This window comes from Oncorhynchus masou, chromosome 10, assembly GCF_036934945.1.
Source record: "Oncorhynchus masou masou isolate Uvic2021 chromosome 10, UVic_Omas_1.1, whole genome shotgun sequence".
Taxonomy (NCBI): domain Eukaryota; kingdom Metazoa; phylum Chordata; class Actinopteri; order Salmoniformes; family Salmonidae; genus Oncorhynchus; species Oncorhynchus masou.
In genome coordinates, this window is record NC_088221.1 from 38,866,971 (window position 1) to 38,889,512 (window position 22,542).

At 43.7% G+C, this 22,542-nt stretch overlaps 1 protein-coding gene across 1 annotated transcript in view; it reads right to left on the reverse strand.

Moving 5' to 3' along the window:
* Window positions 1-352: 352 nt before the first annotated feature.
* Window positions 353-22,542, reverse strand: part of LOC135547599 (integrin beta-5-like) — an 84,792-nt gene continuing 62,602 nt past the window's right edge. The window contains exons 11-15 of the mRNA XM_064976744.1: window positions 13,165-13,387; window positions 7,162-7,262; window positions 4,855-4,974; window positions 1,977-2,143; window positions 353-1,348 (exon numbers count right to left, since the gene is read on the reverse strand). Of these exons, the coding sequence (XP_064832816.1) occupies window positions 1,253-1,348; window positions 1,977-2,143; window positions 4,855-4,974; window positions 7,162-7,262; window positions 13,165-13,387 (707 nt within the window). The 3' untranslated portion in view covers window positions 353-1,252. The remainder of the gene's footprint in view (window positions 1,349-1,976; window positions 2,144-4,854; window positions 4,975-7,161; window positions 7,263-13,164; window positions 13,388-22,542) is intronic.

The window sequence follows — 22,542 nt, forward strand, 5'->3', positions numbered from 1 at the left end:
CCAACTCATACTGAAGCACTTTCATTACTCCAGTGCCATGTTAAAGTCCTGCCTCTTCCTGTGGGAATGGGTGAGGGAGAGTTGTGTCCCATGTCAACACAGCTTAGAGGCCTTCCCAGCCTCTCCACCCACCCACCCACCCTCACAGCATGACAGCAGGGGTTATTGCAGCCATACTTAATAGTAGCCTGGGGCCAGATCTCTTAGTGATGTATTCAAATGTATCTATTTGTTTGGCAATGACAATGACCATAGGGGTTGGATACAGCACAAACAGATCTGGGTCCAGGCTAACTAAACAGATCAAGACTAGAGTGCAAATGGCGTGTAACAACAACACAACGAGAATAGAGAGATTCTTAGTCACTTTATGAGACTCTCCAAATAACATCCTCATCTGTCATGTAAAACAAGGGTAAGAAAACTAGTGCTCTTTTAATGTTTAGTACCATGATGTCAACGTCATCGTCACCCAAAAATGTGCTCTTTTTATGTCATGAACCAGAACGACTCCTGCTGATGTAACGTTACATTAGTGAATATTTCCACTTGTTATGAAGAAGGATGCATAGTTGACTGTCAGGAAAGGCATTTTTCAGAGTAAAAAAAACTAAAATATAACCTGATGCCTTGTCTGTCTGTCTGTCTGTACAATATATATATATATATATATATTGCTGCTTATGTGAAGGAGGAGTTATGGTTTATGTACTATAAAGTTGGTCAATTCACTCAAACTGTCAGTGAAAGACATGGTTTCATTGTTCTGTCTACGAAGTCCACTTTGTTTATATAACATCTGCTTGTTAGTTGGAGAAAAGACTCGGAGGAGCACATATTATCTCTGTCCTCTTTAAACAAGTTCCAGACCAAGAGTCCATGAATGTTGCTGCTCGTCCTCTGGGCTGTATTCTACTGACATCAGTAAATCACACAGATCAGACAAGAGCTCAGTAAAGCACACAGGGCAGATCAGAGCTCAGTAAAGCACACAGGGCCGACCAGAGCTTTCAGTCACATCTCATCACGTCATGGCTGTGGATAATTTCCCTTCTCTCAGGGAGAGAAAAAATGGCCACAGGTTCCCCAGAAACAATCCAGACTACTATTTTCACTTCTGTTTCAGTTCGTCATAAGTCTTCGGCAGATCAGATAGATGGTTGAGTTTATTTTTTCATTTCCCAGCCCTCTTGGTTCTCTACTTGGACCGGTCCTGCCGTGCCCCCCACCACAACACCCCGTGTGGAGGAGGTCAGTGGGCTGCTCCGTTGTAAGACTTGCTGTACATACTGAAATCGGTTTCTACATAGTCGTTGGAGATGGGCTGCTTGTACAGGGGGTTGGAGGCCTGGGGTGGGGGGAGAAAAATGGGTCAGTCAGTTGATTAAAATGCACATGTCGAGGCAGGGTGGACATTTGAGGTGCAGCCTCTGAACTTTGGAACAGTCAGTTTTCCAAACAGCTCTGTTGTCCAAGAAGACATCTGATGGTTTCAATCAACATATGTTTTTTCTCCTGCGGATGCTTCAACTTAGGCTGTTCACACTGATCACACCGATCGTATCATACACAACTATGTTCCCATCCCAGATCCTACATATGTCTTCAGTTAGCTGGAGTGTTATGATATTTGGAAACTGTTCCAAAGGTACACCACAATAAGATTCAATGACCTTGAAATTCCACAACTGTTAGACGTCTACATTACATCTCAACATTTAAAATGGAATGTGCATATATCCTATCCTTCTCGGACATGCATTACTTCTATAGATCTACTCAGGCCCAAAACAGTCAGTAACAGTAATCCACAGCCTTTCATTTGATAGATACTGTAGTCAGTGTAATAGATAGGACAGTTATCCTTCTCAATGATTCCCATAAATTACAGTATTTGGCAGAAAATTGTCAGTCTCATAAATTCAACCTTTCATATGTAAATCACTGAAGTAGGCAGGTTACTCCCCTTTCCTCACCATCTCATATCGTGCGCGGGAGCGTGCGCTTTGGAAGCGGGCGAACTCTCTGCGGTCGTGCACGGTGATGACCAGCTTCCAGATGGCGAGCAGCACGATGCCCACCAGTAGGATACTGCCCACCACCGCCAGGAGGACCGTCATGGCGTCCGGTGAAGCACCACACTCTGGAGACGGGAGAGGAGGCAAACAAACAAACATAAAACAAAGGTTGTAAAAAATCTGATATACACAGGAACAAAGAAAATACTCAAAGATTAAGACACATATACAACGAGAGGTATAGACAGGAACATTTAAATAGATAAATAAATAAAGAGATATCAAATTCAATTTTATTTGTCACATGCGCCGAATACAACAGGTGTAGACTTTACAGTGAAATGCTTAATTACAAGCCCTTAACCAACAATGCAGTATTAAGAAAAATAAGTGTTAAGTAAAAAATAGATATGTAAAAAATGAAAGTAACAAATAATTAAAGAGCAGCAGTAAAATAACAGTAGCGAGGCTATATATGCTAAAAAGCCTGGGCCGTACGCACTACCCTCTAGTGCCTTGTGGTCGGAGGCTGAGCAGTTGGCATACCAGGCAGTAATGCAACCAGATGCTCTTGATGGTGCAGCTGTAGAACCTTTTGTGGATCTGAGGACCAATGCCAAATCTTTTCAGTCTCCTGAGGGGGAATAGGTTTTGTTGGGCCCTCCTCACGACTGTCTTGGTGTGTTTGGACCATGATAGTTTGTTGGTGATATGGACACCATGGAGCTCTCAACCTGCTCCACTACAGCCCAGTCGATGACAATGGTGGCGTGCTCGGGCCTCCTTTTCTTGTAGTCCATAATCATATACAGTGGGGAGAACAAGTATTTGATACACTGACGATTTTGCAGATTGTCCTACTTACAAAGCATGTAGAGGTCTGTAATTTTTATCATAGGTACACTTCAACTGTGAGAGATGGAATCTAAAACAAAAATCCAGAAAATAACATTGATTTTTAAGTAATTCATTTGCATTTTATTACATGACATAAATATTTGATACATCAGAAAAGCAGAACTTAATATTTGGTACAGAAACCTTTGTTTACAATTACAGAGATCATACATTTCCTGTAGTTCTTGACCAGGTTTGCACACACTGCAGCAGGGATTTTGGCCCACTCCTCCATACAGACCTTCTCCAGATCCTTCAGGTTTCGGAGGCTGTCGCTGGGCAATACGGACTTTCAGCTCCCTCCAAAGATGTTCTATTGGGTTCAGGTCTGGAAACTGGCTAGGCCACTCCAGAACCTTGAGATGCTTCTTAAGGAGCCACTCCTTAGTTGCCCTGGCTGTGTGTTTCGTGTCGTTGTCATGCTGGAATACCCAGCCACGACCCATCTTCAATGCTCTTACTGAGGGAAGGAGGTTGTTGGCCAAGATCTCATGATACATGGCCCCATCCATCCTCCCCTCAATACGGTGTAGTCGTCCTGTCTCCTTTGCAGAAAAGCATCCCCAAAGAATGATGTTTCCACCTCCATGCTTCACGGTTAGGATGGTGTTCTTGGGGTTGTACTCATCCTTCTTCTTCCTCCAAACACGACGAGTGGAGTTCAGACCAAAAAGCTCTATTTTTGTCTCATCAGACCACATGACCTTCTCCAATTCCTCCTCTGGATCATCCAGATGGTCATTGGCAAACTTCAGATGGGCCTGGACATGCGCTGGCTTGAGCTGGGGGACCTTGCGTGCGCTGCAGGATTTTAATCCATGACGGCGTAGTGTGTTACTAATGGTTTTCTTTGAGACTGTGGTCCCAGCTCTCTTCAGGTCATTGACCAGGTCCTGCCATGTAGTTCTGGGATGATCCCTCACCTTCCTCATGATCATTGATACCCCACGAGGTGAGATCTAGCATGGAGCCCCAGACCGAGGGTGATTGACTGTCATCTTGAACTTCTTCCATTTTCTAATAATTGCGCCAACAGTTGTTGCCTTCTCACCAAGCTGCTTGCCTATTGTCCTGTAGGCCATCCCAGCCTTGTGCAGGTCTACAATTTTAACCCTGATCTCCTTACACAGCTCTCTGGTCTTGGCCATTGTGGAGAGGTTGGAGTCTGTTTGATTGAGTGTGTGGACAGGTGTCTTTTATACAGGTAACGAGTTCAAACAGGTGCAGTTACTACAGGTAATGAGTGGAGAACAGGAGGGCTTCTTAAAGAAAAACTGTGAGAGAGAGCCGGAAAACTCTGGTCTGTGAGAGCCAGAATTCTTACTGGTTGGTAGGTGATCAAATACTTAAGTCATGCAATAGAATGCAAATGAATTACTTAAAAAATCATACAAATGTGATTTTCTGGATTTCTGTTTCAGATTCCGTCTCTCACAGTTGAAGTGTACCTATGACCTCTGCATGCTTTGTAAGTAGGAAAACCTGCAAAATCGGCAGTGTATCGATAGGAACATAGAAATAGACAGATAGACAGGACAAATATAGAAAAAGATATATATATAGACAGGAACATATAAATAGACCAATATAGGCAAGAGACAGACCAGAAACATAGAAAAAGGCATGGACAGGATACAAAGACAGGAAGGGATATATACACAGGAAAGTCACAAACAAACAAATATAAACAATGGCTCTTAAAAAACAGGCCTTTGTTTACACAATGACATATAAATCTAATATCATCCCCACACTGTCCAATAGAATGCATGTGCACAAGAGGCCCAGCACAGACTCATAATAATAAACAGATAGGGTCTATTTTTGTACATCAGCAACACATGGCCTACTGTGTTTGTGTTTTCTTCCTCCAAGCAGTTGGCTGATGGGTTATGTCCATGTTTTGTGAAGCAGAGGATAGTCTTTGACCAGTACTGACCTGGCTCTTTGAGAGCTGTGAGGACTGACATTCCGTTGGCGTGTTCAGAGTATGTGAACTTCATCACACATTCGTTCTCCGTCTTGTACAGGCAGAGGACAGCGTTGGGGTCGTCTGTTTCTGTGAGAGGGGAGAAAAGAGAGAGAGGGAGGCACTGGTGAGAGACAAGCAATAAACCAGCTGGCTAAACGTACAGCTTCAGGGAGAGAGGGAAAGAGAAAAGAAAGAAAACAAGAGAATGGGGAGAGATCCAGCAGCACAACACTGTGCAAAAACAGATCAACATGTATTATTTTATTGGAAAAGCATTCTTGTATAGTGAATGATTGCACTCCACGGTAAGGACAGAAATTTGTTTTGCTTTCTTGTCCTTGTTTTTGCGAACTCTTTATTATTGAAATATTCTAACTGCCTTGAGGAGCCAGACTACCTCCAGCCTTTACCCCTTGCTTTTTCCCCATCGCCACCTCCAGCCCTTCCTTCTCCCCTTCGCTTTTGGCGAAAGATAAGTTCCCGGAATGTACATGAGGAGTCCATTAGGGGAAGTCAGATGGTTGGAATAGCAGAGAGAGAATGCAGTAAAACAGAGCAGCCCTGGAACAGGGAGGGCAGAGCTGGGTGACACAGAGGGAAGGGCCTTAAAATAGTTTAATAACAAGCCCTTGCCATCATGATAATTCCCAGACAACTAACATTAACTTATTAATACATTCCTAGGCACAAGTTAAATATATCCCACAATGCTGAGGTGGAGTGAAAAGCTTTTTTTTACGGTCAAAAGCCCTGGGACTCTGTTCCACTTACGGGCCATGCTTTTAAAAGACATCACGTGATGACAGTTTAGCTTTATGGTTGCAGGTAGAGTTACATGTTTGTTTTGAGGGCGCGGTAGGGAGGAGGCAGGCAGGGGTGCTTCTAAACCTGTGGCACATACAGTGCATTCTGAAAGTATTCAGACCCCTTGATTTTTCCACATTTTGTTATGTTACAGCTTTATTCTAAAATGTATTAAATTGTTTTCCCCCCCCCTCATCAATCTACACACAATACCCCATAATGACAAAGCAAAAACAGGTGGAGAAATACATGCAAGTAAAAAAAAAAATCATTCAGGCCAGAGAGTTCAACCTTTCATCAGTCCAGAGAATCTTGTTTCTCATGGTCAGAGAGTCCTTTAGGTGCTTTTTGGAAAACTCCAAGATGGCTCTCATGTGCCTTTACTGAGGAGCGGCTTCAGTCTGGCCACTCTACCATAAAGGCCTGATTGGTAGAGTGCTGCAGAGATGGTTGTCCTTCTGGAAGGTTCTCCCATCTCCACAGAGGAACTTTGGAGCTCTGTCAGAGTGACTATCATGTTCTTGGTCACCTCCCTGACCAAGGCCCTTCTCCCCAGTTTGGCCAGGAGGCCGGCTCTAGGAAGACTCTTGGTGGTTCCAAACTTCTTCCATTTAAGAAAGATGGAAGCCACCCTACATTTTTTCTCTTGAGAAGAAGTGCACCGAACATCTAAGATAGATGTAAAATTGCTCAATTAAGACCCCTGCAAAAAGGTCAAAATGAATTACAGATTTTATTTATCTTAGATTAATTCTGACTTATGAAGAAATGTTACTGGGCACGTTGTTGCTACGGTGGCTCAAAAGGGACAAACAGTAATATTTTGCCACTTTTTTCTAGTTTTTCAAGCAAAGACCCATAGAGAATATGCAAGCACAGACGTTCGCGTCGCCTAGCCGAGTTCTGCTAGTAGCAAACCAAACCAAACCTATGTATTCGGATGCCTTTAGGGCGTCATATTTTAAATGGGACTGCGTGTCTTTGGACAAAATAAAGGCTTTGGCTGCATGGCGCAGCCCGGCTGTTATTATAAGCTGCTATCAGGAGGACAGAACAGAAAATATCTCAGACGCCCACTCTGGACTGGAGAGGGTATATTTATTTTCATAATTAAATACATACATGTGACGTGGTGGCTGTATTAGCACAGAGAAGGCCAGACACTGTGTGTGTTCATGAGTGTGCTTTACTTTGGTCTGAAGCTACCCTGTCAGGGCAGCTGGGTCATGTCACATTATCTAAAACAGCTGTAACAGTTGTATGTGTGGCATGTTTTGGCGAGGCTGTGCCCAGTAAGAGTAGGGGACAGCTAATAAACAAGGACAAGGGAAGAAGTACAGTATGTATTGCATCGACACAACTGAAAGTGTTGCAGACGCTAACCACAGATGTTGATACTCCTCTCTATGTGTGTCTGCAGGCCAGCTGATGTTAAAGAAAGGAACCACAGTCAGTGCGTTGTTTACTCACTAAGCGTTTCCACAGTGATGATCTCATCCTTGCATAGCCGCTGGCAGGTCTGGTTGTCGGACAGTCTTCCAGAGCTGAAAAGCCGGCATTCGATGCATTCCCTGGAGCGGAGAGAGGGAGGGATGGATAGAGAGAGACCGAGAGAGAGACTGTAAGCGTGGCATAATGACATACATCATACACGTGTCGTGTTCATAGGAGCACAGAGCTGAACAGACTGTGTGTGAACAGGACTTGAGATTAAGGTCAGGTTAGGGTCAATGGTCACACACTAAAAGGTCACCTTTTACCTCTCTCAAATAAGATCCATGTGTGACGATAGGAGCATGTTGTGAGGGTACCACAGTCCTGACTCCTGACTGACAGCAACAAATTCAAATCAAAGTTTATTGGTTGCGTACACAGGTGCAGCAAAATGCTTGTGTTTCTAGCTCCAACACTGCAGTAATACCTAGCAACAAAATACTAAAAAATAACCCCCCCCAAAAAAATAAAAAATAAATAGAAATATCATAATGAGAAACGTCAAAAACTGGTATATAAATATACACTGTGGCCAATTTATTAGGTACACTTCTACAGACAGTGAGTCATGTTGCCATGGCTTGCTATATAACGCAGGCAGACAGGCATCCAGTTACTGTTTGATTGACCGTAAGAATGGGCAAAACGAGTGACCTAAGTGACTTTGAGCGTGGTATGATCGTTGGTGCCAGACGCGCCTGTTCCAGTATCTTAGAAACTGTCGGCCTCCTGGGCTTTTCACACATGGTAGTGTCTACGGTTAACCCAGAATGGTGCGACAAACAAAAAAACATTCAGTCAGCGGCAGTCCTGTGAGTGAAAACAGGCAAGGATGGCAAGGATAGTGCAAGCTGCCAGGCGGGCCACAAACAGGTAAATAACGACGCAGTACAACAGTGGTGTGCAGAAAGGCATCTTGGAACGCACAACTCGTTGGTCCTTGTCACGGATGGGCTGTTGCCGAATCCTGATTCCTGTTGCGTCATACTGAAGGCAGAGTCAGGATTTTGCATAAGCAGTACAGTTAAGGGTTTGTAAGTAAGCATTTCACTGTAAGGTCTACACCTGTTGTATTTGGAGCATGGACAAATAAAATTTGATTTGAGTCCATGGCCCCATTCTGACTGGTGTCAACGGTACAGGCAGGTCGCGGGAATGATTTCCTGGCACACATTAGGTCTCTTGATACCAATTGAGCAACGTATCCTAACTGACCTAAGACAGGGAATTTTTACTAGGATTAAATGTCAGGAATTGTGAAAAACTGAGTTTAAATGTATTTTGCTAAGGTGTATGTAAACTTCAGACTTCAACTGTATATATATTATACACACACACACACACAAATATATAAAATGGTGTGCAACGACAGCATGGACAGTATATAGAAAAAATGTGTAGAGCACAGCAGTTATATAGGTAGAGCCATGACTAGAATACATATATACACAGTGGGAAAAACAGTATGTAAATATTTTTTATTTTACCTTTATTTAACTGGTGTTAAGAACAAATTCTTATTTTCAATGACAGAACATGGACAGTATATAGAAAAAATCAGTTGTAGGACCTGCCACCCCAGTGTTCAGTTATAGGGCAGCAGTCTCTAGGTTCTGGGTAGAGCCATGACTAGAACAGTGACTTAGGTTCAGGGCAGGGTACTGGGCGGAGGCTGGCTAGTGGTGACTGTTTATCAGTCTGATGGCCTGGAAATATACGTTTTTTCTCAGTCTCTCGGTCCAAGTTTTGAAGAACCTGTATGCCGTCTAGATGGTAGCATGCCTCTGGTGATGCATTGGGCTAACCGCACCACCCTTTGGAGAACCCTGAGGTTGCTGGCGGTGCAGTTGCCATACCAGGCGGTGCTACAGCCTGACAAGATGCTCTCTATGGTGCATCTGTAGACGTTTGTGAGGGTCTTAAGGGCCAAGCCGTACTTCTTCAGTCTCCTGAGGTTGAAGAGGCGCTGTTGAGCCTTCTTCACCACACTGTCTGTGTAAAGGGACCATTTCAGGTTGTCAATGATTTATACGCAGAGGAACTTGAATCTTTAACCCCCTCCACTGCGGCCCCGTCGATGTGGATGGGGGTGTGCACTCTCTGCTGTCTCCTGTAGTCCACCATCAGCTCCTTTGTTTTTCTGACATTAACAGATTATTTTCCTGGAACCACTCTGCCAGGGCTCTCACCTCCTCCCTGTAAGCTGTCTCATCATTGTTGGTAATCAAGCCTACCACTGTTGTGACATCTGCAAACTTTATAATTGAGTTGTAGACATGTTTGGCCAAGCAGTTATGGGTGAACAGGGGGTACAGGAGGGGACTGAGCACGCACCCTTGTGGGGCACCGTGTTGAGTACCTTCACCACTTGGGTTCTGCTTGTCAGGAAGTCCATGACCCAGTGCTACGGGTGGGTGCTGCTATGGTGACCAGTGAGCTGAGATAAGACGGGGCTTTACATATCAAAGACTTATAGATAACCTGGAGCCAGTGGGTTTGGCGACGAATATGAAGCAAGGGCCCGCTAACGAGAGCATACAGGTCGTAGTGGTGGGTAGTATATGGGGCTTTGGTGACAAAACAGATGGCACTGTGATAGACTACACAGAGTCTAGATAGCCTCCTACTCAGTCTATTTTGTAAATGACATCGCCGAAGTCAAGGATCGGCAGAATAGTCAGTTTTATGAGGGTATGTTTGGCAGCATGAGTGAAGGATGCTTTGTTGCAAAATAGGAAGCCGATTCAGATTTAATTTTGGATTGGAGATGCTTAATGTGAGTCTGGAATGAGAGTTTACAGTCTAACCAGACACCTAGGTATTTGTAGTTGTCCACATATTCTAAGTCAGAACCGTCCAGAGCAGTGATGCTGGATGGGCAGGCAGGTGCAGCGATTGGTTGAAGAGCACGCATTTAGTTGTACTTGCATTTAAGAGCAGTTGGAGGCCATTGAAGGATAGTTGAATGGCATTGAAGCTTGTCTGGAGGTTAGTTAACACAGTGTCCAAAGAAGGGGGGGTATACAGAACGGTGCCGTCTGCGTAGAGGTGGATCAGAGAAAAGATCCACCTCTACGAGCAAGAGCAACATCATTGATGTATAGAGAGAAAAGAGTCGGCCCGAGAATTGAACCCTGTGACACCCCCATAGAGACTGCCAGAGGTCCGGACAACAGGCCCTCCAATTTCACACACTGACCTCTGTCTGAGAAGTAGTTGGTGAACCAGGCGAGGCAGTCATTTGAGAAACCAAGGCTGTTGAGTCTGCCGATAAGAATGTTGTGATTGACAGAGTCGAAAGCCTTGGCCATGTCGATAAATACAGCTGCACAGTATGGTTTCTTTACGATGGCAGTTATGATATCGTTTAGGACCTTGAGCATGGCTGAGGTGCACCAATGATCAGCTCAGATACCAGATTGCATAGCAGAGAAGGTACGGTGGGATTCGAAATGGTCGGTGATCTGTTTGTTAACTTGGCTTTCAAAGAGGGGGATGACCGCGGCAGCTTTCCAATCTTTGGGGATCTCAGACGATACGAAAGAGAGGTTGAACAGGCTAGTAATAGGGGCTGCAACAATTTCGGTGGATAATTTTAGAAAGACAGGATCCAGATTGTCTAGCCCGGCTAATTTGTAGGGGTCCAGATTTTGCAGTTCTTTCAGAACACCAGCTATCTGGATTTGGGTGGAGGAGAAATGGAGGCTTGGGCAAGTTGCTGTGGGAGGTGAAGGGCTGTTGACCGGGGTAGGGGTAGCCAGGTGGAAAGCACGCCAGCCGTATAAAATGCTTATTGAAATGTTCAATTATCATGTATTTATCGGTGGTGACAGTGTTTCCTAGCCTCAATGCAGTGGGCAGCTGGGAGGAGGTGCTCTTATTCTCCCTGGACTTTCCAGTGTCACATAAATAGTAGCACAAACTCAAAAAAGTTAAGTCCCCAGCTTCAATAAATGCTGCCTCAGGATATGTAGTTTCCAATTTGCACATAGTCCAGTTTAGTTCCTTGAGAGCCGTAGTGGTGTCTGCTTTGAGGGGAATATACGCACGGCGGTGACGATGACTGAAGTGAAGAAAAATATCTCGGGTGGTAATGTGGTCTGCTTTTGATGGTGAGATATTCCAGATCGGAAGAACAAATGGACTTGAGTTCCTGTACATTAACACAATCACACCATGAGTTGTTAATCATGAAACAAACCCTCCGCTTTATTTTTCCCAGAGAGTTTTCCTTCCTGTCCGCGCAATGGGCGGAGAAATCCGGTGGCTGAATTGATGGGGGCAATGTATCCAGAGAAAGCCATGATTCCGTAAAACAGTGTATATTACAGTGCCGAATGTCTCTCTGGAAGGAGATCCTTGCTCTGAGCTTGTCTACTTTATTGTCCAAGGACTGAATGTTAGCAAGTAATATACTCGGAAGCGGTGGATGGTATGCACTCCTTCTGAGTCTGACTAGGGCCTCACTCCTTCTACCTCTTCTTCGGCATGGTGCCACTCCCGGGATGAACAGAGTTGCCTCTGGATGTTCAAATAAAGGATCCAGGTCAGGGAAGTCGAATTTCTGGTGAGTGACTGCCGATCTAATATCCAAAAGTTATTTCTGGCAGTAGATAATACAAGAAACGTTCTGAGCAAATAATGTAAGAAATAACACTTGTAGCAGGCTCAAGTGTGTGGGGTTTCCACGTCGCCAAGTACAATAACAAATATGCACCAGTAGCACAACTAGAATGCAAATGAGAGTTTATTAGGGATTTTTGTATACTGGGGGAGAAGGGGGAATTCACCAATTACCTCACAGTCCACAAGCCGTTCCCGTTGTCTGTTCCATTCTCCAGGAGTAATCCTAAAACTCGGGTCCTCAGCCAATCCAGTACACAAGGTGGGTAATCAGACAGTCCAGGTCACAACGGGTAATCACACAGGTATTGTTCTCTCTTCTCCCACTCTTCATAACGCAAGTTTTTCTCTCCATTCCCTGCCCCTTTGTGCAGGCCGCTTTCTCTTTTATCTCCAAGCACTCCCTGGCTTAATGATCCAGAGCCTCACCTCGTTGGGGCAGGAAGTCCATATAAGGCTTGGGGGTGGAGCCAGCAGGCTACAAGATATCTCCCCTCAATAACCACTCCCCTCACCTCTCCCTGCCGTTTGCCACACAATGAACAAAAAATAAATGCTAAGTTGGCTAGGAGCTAGAAACAGGGCGACCGCGTCTGCCGGAGCCATCATCCTCGGGATAGCCTACACACGGAGCCTGATACAGGAGGAGTTTGGGTCAGAACCGTTAGTTTCTTTGGGGGTTACCAATGGAAAGGGATCTTAACATATTTCTTGTGTGTCTTGTCTTACAGAACTAATTTAGAACTAATCTAGTGTGAGTTATATCCATCTTAAATCCTATTTGTATCTTAATGCATGGTCATCGATGATATGGGTCCTATCATGATGGGTCAAATATCACCATCAGGTGCACATTAGAAACCCCTGGACACTTAAGGCATGGCTGACCCTGCTCTCCCTTTCTCCCTTTATTCTTGCCCCGTATCTCTCCCTCCTCCGCTCTCTTCTTTCCCCATATCTCTCCTTCCCTCTCTTTTTGCCCCATATCTCTCTCTCTCTCCCTCTCTTTTTGCCCCATATCTCTCTCTCTCTCCTTCCCTCTCTTTTTGCCCCATATCTCTCTCTCTCTCCCTCCCTCTCTCTCTCTCCCCTTTATCTTTTTGTCCCTCCTCCTCTCTCTCTTCTTGCCCCATATCCCCCCTATCTCCTCTCTCTTCTTGTCCCATATCGATCCCTCCTCTCTCTTTCCTTCCCTCTCTTCTTGCCCCGTATCTCTCTCTCCCTCCCTCTCCCTCTCCTTCCCTCTTCTTGCCTCGTATCTCTCCCTCCATCTCTCTGCCCCTCCCCTTCTCTCCCTTCCCTCTCTCCCCCTCTCCTCTGCCTATCTCCCTTCCCTCTCTCCTCCCTGTCCCATACCTCTTGGTGCCACAGGCATCAGGGCAGGTGGGGCATTTTTCGCAGGTGTCCCCGAAGGCCCCTGGTTCAGTGCACTGGCAGCGCCCACACGCACAGCTGCCCCGCCCGCTGCAGATCTGCCCGTCATCAGACACACAGGATGAGGTGTCAGTGGAACAGTTACAGTTGTCCCCGATATAGCCCGCATGGCACTTACACTCTCCACAGTGGCACTCTCCGTGACCTGAGGAAGAGAGGATAGATGAGGGAGCTTGTGAGGACAGTTCTTCAAACAGAGTTTCAAATGGTATAAAAACAAATCAATATGTTAGCGCCAATTAGCTTTACACAAAAAAAACAAAAAACACAGATAAAATCATTTCTGAGACAAAGTGATTTGAAAAACATACACATCCACGTTCAAATTCCCACAACAGGCCATTATCTAGCAAGGAATGATTTCCAAACATTAACAAAGCATTTATAGACAATACAGCCAATCACACACTTCATCATCTGTTATTGATCACAAAATCTGTGAAAAGCTGTTTACTGGCCAGAAATGTGTCTCCAGTGTTGAACAACTAGACTAGATCACAGTTATTTCAGTCGGGGGAGAGCTTGGGCATCTAATGCCGGCAACAAGCCATGAAACACTAACAGTCTTTAAAAGGCCCGGTGGAGTCCAAATGTATTTCCCCCGTTTTAAATCACATTGTACAACAGCTGATGAAACTAACACTGTAAAAGTGTGAAAACATTTGATCAGTGCTATTTCCTGACATTGTAGTTGCTGGTTGAAAATACAATCTTCATAGGACCTTCTAATCAGCAGGTTTGTATGGACAGGAGTTTTGGCTTTCCATGGTGACAAGTTGGTTAAAAGACCAATAAAAAAAGAGAGTTCCAAACCTCTCTGCCAATAACAGCTAGTTTTCCCCTCCACACTCAGACCACTCCCAGACAGTCCGAGCAAAATTCTTTCTTGAGAAAGTTTTTTGCTATAAAGCAATTTTTTTGCCAATTTGAATGGAACTTTATCACAGTAAGGTACTTAATTGTTACCCAGAAATGATTTGATATTGATTTAAAAATGGCTGCATTGGGACTTTAATGGAACAAACCTTATCGATATCGGAAGCTAGGGACTAGAGGTCAACCCAGAGGCAGCCCAAGGGTGTGATGTCACAGTGGAAATAATCCCTGTTCAAACACTGACTTGTTTTAGTAGCGGGCCCTGTGTCAGTGTGTGTGTGTGTGTGAGATGGGAAGCCTGGGTTCTTCAGACAAGAACAGCTGTAATTAAGTCCTAACTGCTGTGCTCCCACGCTGACTTTAAGCCAGTTGTTCCCACAAGGCTCCACAACGAGAGCATTCATATTAGGCAGTTGAAAAAAGCAAAAGATGACCAGCACAGAAGCAAAGAGATGGCAAGCCTCAATGTTACACAATTAGTCTACATTTCATGACCAAAGGCCTTGCAATTAAAAAAAGAAAAAACTATCAACTTGGAAAATCTGAAATAAAGCAACTTTAAAAAAAAAGGCCCTGTTTGGGACAGAGGCACTAGCCAGGGGGGTTAGTCTGACCTGGAAGTGTAACATCACTGCTGTTTAACTACCACAGCTGGTAGCTGGAGGTTACTGTCTGAGGTGGGAGTCTACTGCTGTAGGAGAGTACCGGAGGTTGAACTAACCTGCTCCAGGATCTGTTCCTACAGGCCTCAACCCTGTAAGCTCTAGTAAAAAGCAGGATGTCTTCTGTATGGAACAGAGTGACCTCTAAGGTTCTTTAGAATCTCCACCTGCAATACACATCTATTTAGACCTGGGAAGTAAGGGGACACTTGGACTTAGGCCTCAATTGCGTGAGATAGAGCTTTCTCAGGCCCTTTCTAACAGAGAAAAAGCCAAGTCTGGTCTGATCTTCCAAGAAAGCTCTCCTAATGCAATCCATGTGTTGTTGCCTACTTCTCCCTCTCCTCTAATAGCAGGATAATTCCACTGAGATTAGGTATTAGAAGAGCCTTACTTCATTTGACTTATAATAAACTTCACAGACGGGACAACAGGGGGCAAACTAACCAGTCTGAACATTACAGCACAAAACAGTGCTGCACTGCTAGCACACAGAGTGCTGGCTCATCTATAGAACTCCTATTAGGGTTATTTTGTTAAAGTTGTTATAGAATCTATAGAAGGATTCCATTCTGTTGTGGGTTGGTAGAGATGTATGCAGACTGACAGACAGGGCCCAGAGAATGTAGGTCGCCTAACTAATTTAATTTGTGCTGTCTATTGGAGTAGGATACTTTGTTTTAAGGACATACATCTCAATCATGGGTAATGAGTTCCAGCTTGAAGTGGCCCTCGGAAAGATGGTGCCTAAAAGCAATAAAAAGACAAAGCCTAAAATACGCTTTTCAAAAAGCCCTTTCAATTTGATCATAAACATATACGGTGTGTTCAGAAAGTATTCACACCCCTGGACTTATTCCATATTTTGCTGTGTTACAGCCTGAATTCAAAATTGATTAAATTGGTTTTTTCTTACCCATCTCCACACAATACTCCATAATGACAGAGTGAAAACATGTTTTTAGAAATTGTAGCAAATGTATTGAAAATTAAACACACCTTTGGCAGCGATTACAGCTGTGAGTCTTTCTGGGTAAGTCTTCCAGAGATTTCCACAATTGCAATGTGCAAAATTTGCCCATTATTCTTCTCAAATTTCTTCAAGCTCTGTCAAATTGGTTGTTGATCATTGTTAGACAACCATATTCAGGTCTTGCCACAGATTTTCAAGTAGATTTAAGACAAAACTGTAACTCAGCCACTAAAGAACATTCACTGACTTCTTGGTAAGCAACTCCAGTGTAGATGTGGCCTTGTGTTTTAGGTTATTGTCCTGCTGAAAGGTGAATTCAACTCCCAGTATCTGGTGGACAGCAGACAACCGGGCTTTCCTCTAGGATTTTACCTGTGCTTAGCTCCAATTTTTATTTATTTTTTATCTTGAAAAACTCCCCAGTTCTTAATGATTACAAGCAATAACTATGCTTCAAAATTACTCAGTAAGGTGTTGTATTGGATTTGCCCCAAACATAACACTTTGTATTCAGGACAAAAAGTGAATTGCTTTGCAACATTTTTTTTACAGTATTACCTTATTGCCTTGTTACAAACAGGCCGAATGTTTTGAAATATTTTTATTCTGTATAGGCTTCCTTCTTTTCACTCTGTCAATTAGGTTAGTATTACGGAGTAACTACAATGTTGTTGATCCATCCGCAGTTTTCTCCTATCACAGCCAATAAACTCTGTAACTGTTTTAAAGTCACCATTGGCTTCATGGTGAAATCCCTGATTGGTTTAATTACTCTCCGGCAACTGAGTTAGAAAGGACGCCTGTATCTTTGTAGTGACTGGGTGTATTGATACACCATAAAATGTGTAATTAATAATTTAACCATGCTCATAGGGATATTCAATGTCTGCATAGTTGATTGTTTACTCATTTACCAATAGGTAACCTTCTTTGCGAGGCATTGGAAAACCTCCCTGGTCTTTGTGGTTGAATATGTTTTTGAAAATCACTACTCAGCTGTGGGATTTTACAGATAATTGTGTGGACTGCAGAGATAATGAGATAAGGTAGTAATTTAAAAATCATGTTAAACACTATTATTGCACACAGAGCGAATGCAACTTAAGTGACTTGTTAAGCACATGTTAACTCCTGAGCGTATTTAGCTTGCTTGAATACTTATTGACTCAAGACATTTCAGCTTTACATTTTTAATGAATTTGTAATATATAAAAAAAACAACACAATTCCCCTTTGAAATGATGGGGTATTGTGTGTAAACCAGTGACGCAGAATCTCAATTTAGTCCATTTTAAATTCAGGCTGTGATGCAACAATGTGGAAAAAGTCAAGAAGGCAGAATACTTTCTGAAGGCACTGTATGATGTGTGTAAGAAGTTTCTCGTAAGTGGAATTGGCTTTTCTTTATTCATATTTCCCCCAGACTGCCCTGGGTGAGTAGTAACTTAAGACGTTTACACCAGGGCCTGTTAAAAGGGCATGTACTGTTGTTAATAATGACCATATTTTAAGAGGTGGAAAAGTTGAGTCTGGTGTGATTAAATTGTTCCTGTGGTTTATGGTCACGTCGCCGTGCTCAATGACTGCTGGTCACTGGTGGTGGCCAGAAGCACAACCATGATGGGTGTGTGTGTGTGTTACTATCCTTGTGGGTACTAGAAGTCCTCACAAGGATAGTAAAACAAGGAACATGATCTCGGTCCCAAGTGAAATAAATGCTATTTTGGGCTCAGGGGTTAGGTTTAGGGTTATGGTTACAGTTAGTATTAAGGTTGGGGTTAGGGTTAGAGGTTAAAGTTAGGTTTGGAGTTAGGGTTAGGTATAGTTTTAGGGTTAGGGGTTAAGGTTAGGCTTACGGTTGATTAGGGTTATGGTTAGGTTAAGGGTTAGATTTAGATTTAGGGAAAATAGGATTTTTAGATGGGAATCAATTATTTGGTTCCCACAAGGATAGCAATACAAAACTGTGTGTGTGCACAACCATGAGGTATGGGTGCCTCCTGAGTCTGTTGGCTTGAGGCCTGGGACCATGTCCTTAGGAGAGAGCACTGCACCTCTGGAAAGTTCATAGGTAGAGACTGAATCTCCCTTTGTAGTGCACTATTTTTGACCTGGACCCAGGTCTATGGTAGAAACGTAGTGCACTTTAAAGGGAATAGTGTACCATTTAGGACACAGACAGATTACAATAGATTAATATTGGAGGTAATGCTCACTTGACTGTCTACCTGGCACACTGCTGTCTCAATGTTACGGCTTCTACGGTAAGAGGCAAGTCCAGACATGCTGCCATCACAGCTGTTTCTTCTATCGCTCTCTGCTCTGCTGCTCATTATTAAATGTGTGTGTGTGGTTCCCAGAACATCTAGATGAGGATCAGTAAAGCTGGTTTAATGCTGTGTAATCCTGTATTTAATGCCCCAGTCAGGGATGTCAAGTACTTCATCTGATAGCATCAGGATCTTTGATACCGTTTGAGGACTTCCCTTGTAAGATCAGCAGTAGTTGACTCATGCTCACAGAGCCCGACTAACTCTTGTCCCTTTGTCACCATTTACATCATAGGACCAGCTAGCTACAGAATGTAGATAGAGAGGAACATTAATCTACCTCACAATGTCTGCATTCACTTGGGTACAGTACCAGCCCCTTTATTTTTTAAACTATTTTCTACATTGTAGAATAATAGTGAAGACATCAACAAAATGAAATAACACATATGGAATCATGTAGTAAGCAAAATAAGTGTTACACTAATATATATTTTATATTTGAGATTCTTCAAAGTAGCCACCCTTTGCCAAAAGTGTGCAAAGCTGTCAACAAGGCATTCCCCCGACCAGCTTCATGAGGTAGTCACCTGGAATGCATTTCAATTAACAGGTGTGACTTGTTAAATGTTAATTTGTGGAATTTGTATTCTTCTTAATGCATTTGAGCCAATCAGTTGTGTTGTGACAAGGTAGGGGTGGTATACAGAAGATAGCCCCGTTTGACAGAAGACCAAGTATTTTACCAAATGGCAAGAACAGTTCAAATACGCAAAGATAAATGACAGTCCATCATTACTTTAAGACATGAAGTTCAGTCAATACGGAACATTTCAAGAACTTTGACATTTTCTTTAAGTGCAGTCGCAAAAACCATCAAGTACTATGAAACTGGCTCTCATGAGGACCGCCACAGGAAAGGAAGACCTGGCGTTATGTCACAGCCTACTAGGAGTGGTGGGTTGGAGTCAAGCGCAGAGAGCAGGGTTTGGTAAATCGTCATTTATTCTCCGGCAAAAAACGGTCACGCCAACATACAGGGTGCATAAAACAGACCAGCCCAAACACAGGACCAAACAGTCCGGAGAATACAACCATGAAACCACAACCAACAGAGTAACAAAAAACAATCCCGCACAAAACAAGGGCGGGTCAAACTACTACATACAGGGCAGCGAATTAAACCAAAATACACACAGGTGAAACTAATAAGACAAAACCAACAGACAAACGAAAAGGGGATCGGTAGCGGCGAGTAGGAAGGTGACGACGACCGCCGAGCACCGCCCGAACAGGCAGGGGAGCCAACTTCGGCGGAGGTCGTGACACGTTAGCTCTGCAGCAGAGGATAAGTTCATTAGAGTTACCAGCCTCAGAAATTTCAGCCCAAATAAATGCTTTACAGAGTTCAAGTAACAGACACATCTCAACATCAACTGTTCAGAGGAGACTGCGTGAATCGGACCTTCATGGTCGAAATGCTTCAAAGAAACCACTACTAAAGGACACCAATAAGAAGAAGAGACTTGCTTGGGCCAAGAAACACAAGCAATGGACATTAGACGGGTAGAAATCTGCCCTTTGGTCTGATGAGTCCAAATTTGAGATTTGTGGTTCCAACTGCCGTGTCTTTGTGAGACGCAGTGTACGTGAATGCACACATATCTGCATATGTGGTTCCCACCGTGAAGAATGGAGGAGGTGGTGTGATGGTGCTTTGCTGGTGACACTGTCTGTGATTTATTTAGAATTCAAGGCACACTTAACCAACATGGCTACCACAGCATTCTGCAGCTATACGCTATCCCATCTGGTTTGCGCTTAGTGGGACTATCATTCGTTTTTCAACCAGACACTGACCCAACACACCTCCAGAATGTGTAAGGGCTATTTGACCAAGGAGAGTGATGGAGTGCTGCATCAGATGACCTGGCCTCCACAATCACCCGACCTCAACCCAACTGAGATGGTTTGGGATGAGTTGGACTGCAAGTGAAGAAAATGCAGCCATCAGGTTCTCAGCATATGTGGGAACTGAAGACTTTTGGAAAAGCATTCCAGGTGAAGATGGTTGAGAGAATGCAAAGAGTGTGCAAAGCTGTCATCAAGGAAAAGGGTGGCTACTTTGAAGAATCTAAAGTATAAATATATATTTTTTTGTTTAACACTTTTTTGGTTACTACATGATTTTATGTGTATTATTTTATAGTTTTGATGCCTTCACTATTATTCTACACTGTAGAAAATAGTACAAATAAAGAAAAACCCTTGAATGAGTAGGTGTATCCAAACTTTTGACTGGTACTGTATATTATGTTGTTGATAGGCATGTAACATAAATGGAATGGTAGTGTTTGTCAACAGACTGTGGGATGTGACCACTAACAAGGAACTTTGTTTGGTACAACGTTTTTTCTGTCACTGATAATTTAGACAAATCATGATTTCATAGGTGTTCACGCCTTTATTAGGCTTGGAGGTCTCCAGATTGTCATACCTTCATACCGACCTTGTGCCATCCTGGGATATTCGGTAATACTGGCACTCAAATCAAGGGACAATATTTTTAAACCCCACTGAGCCTCTGTAATCCGAAGGGTAGTAATGCTAACAAAATCATGTAAAATCATGAGCGCATTGCGAATGTTTTATACAGCCTCTGACCTAAAGTATTTGTATGAGAGAAATCCCAGCTCATACAGTTATACAAGTGACTAAAAACTGCTACTCACAGTTTGCTACATGCGCAAAACAAATATTAGACAGCAAGGCTCTTGGTCCAGGCGGGGACCTCTGGTTCCAAATATAACCATTTAAAGGGTGCTATTTGTAACCAAAAAGGGTTTTATCAGACCCAAAAGGGTTCCATCTGGAACCTTTTTAAGGAGGGTTCTCCTACAGGGACAAATGGCTCTACATAGCTTTTTTCCCCCTGAGAGTGTACCGCCCTGCTTCTCCTCCTCATTCTAGTATATTTTCTAACACAACTGTCCCCAGAATTTAATCGAGCATCTGACGCAATTAAGCAAGATTTTAGTTCTCGGTCTCCGAGATGACTGTAGGTATAACATCAGGTGCTATAATGCTATGGGGATTTCTGGACAAAAATCCCCACTTACAATGGATATCGGAGATTCTCAATTGGGCATGGGTCACCAACATACGTGCAGTGGAAAAGTATAGCATAGTGTGTGGTTACTGGGGTAGAAATAAAAAATAAAAACACCCAACTGTACGTAACAACTAGCACACATGCTAAAATCATCAATACATTTTTCTCACACCCTCAACCAGATGCATGTTTGGCGTAATGCATAGGTACTGCTCTGATGCTGTTAATCATCATAGTATACGTCTCAAGTGGCACCCAATTCCCTATTTAGTGCACTACTTTTGACCAGAGACCATGGGGCTCTGGTCAGAAGTAGTGCACTATACAGGGAATAGGGTGCCATTTGGGACTTCAGCAATAGTCTTGTGTTGTTGTTATTCATCAGCATTATATATACATTTTCCCCTTCCTAATGACCTGGTCATCCTGACACCAGGCCAGTATAATGTGGCTGAGAGATCAGACATAGACCCAGATAAACAGAGCCATAGTGAGGGGACCGCCGACCCACTTCATCTCAGGCAGACAAGCTTGGCATGCTGCAGCAGCTATCCGCAGCCACTTTTCCTCCTTCTATCCCAGCTCTGCATGCTCTCTCTCCCTGGCAGGATGCAGGTCAGTGAGTTAATTAACTTAATGCACACCTCGCATCAATGCCCTCTCTGACTGAGCGCCATGGAGAGAGAAGGGCAGAAAAGTACAAACCAACGTGCTGTCTATCCCTTTCACAGCCAAAGCCCAGCAACAACCTCTCGTGACAGAGAAGGGACATGCATGAAAGGCTGCTAACATCTAGCAGTCTATCCCTTTCACAGCCAAAGCCCAGCTCAGCTTAGTTCAGTCCAGGGCCCTAGGCCAAGGTAAAGCAACCAAATCACACACGGGCGAGTGCAGATACACCCACAGAGAGGTAGAGAGAGAGGGAGAGACAACAAGAGAGTAATTAAAACAGAAGTGGGAGGTTGGGCTGAGAGGAGAGTGTTGCTTCCCTCATTGCTGGGGTTTAATAGCACTGAAGATATAGGGCTGGAATATAGGATAATATACACAAAAGTATGTGGACACCTGCTCGTCGAACATTTCATTCCAAAATCATGGGCATTAATATGGAGTTGGTCCCCCTTTGCTGCCCCAACATCCTCCACTCTTCTGAGACGGCTTTCCACTAGATGTTGGAACATTGCTGAGGGGACTTCCATTCAGCCACAAGACCATTAGTGAGGTCAGCACGGATGTTGGGTGATTAGGCCTGGCTTGCAGTCTGCGTTCCAATTCATCACAAAGGTGTTCGATGGGGTTGAGGTCAGGGTTCTGTGTAGGCCAGTCAGGTTCTTCCACACCGATCTCGACAAACCATTTCCGTATGCACCTGTCTTTTTGCACGGGGGCATTGTCAGGCTGAAACAG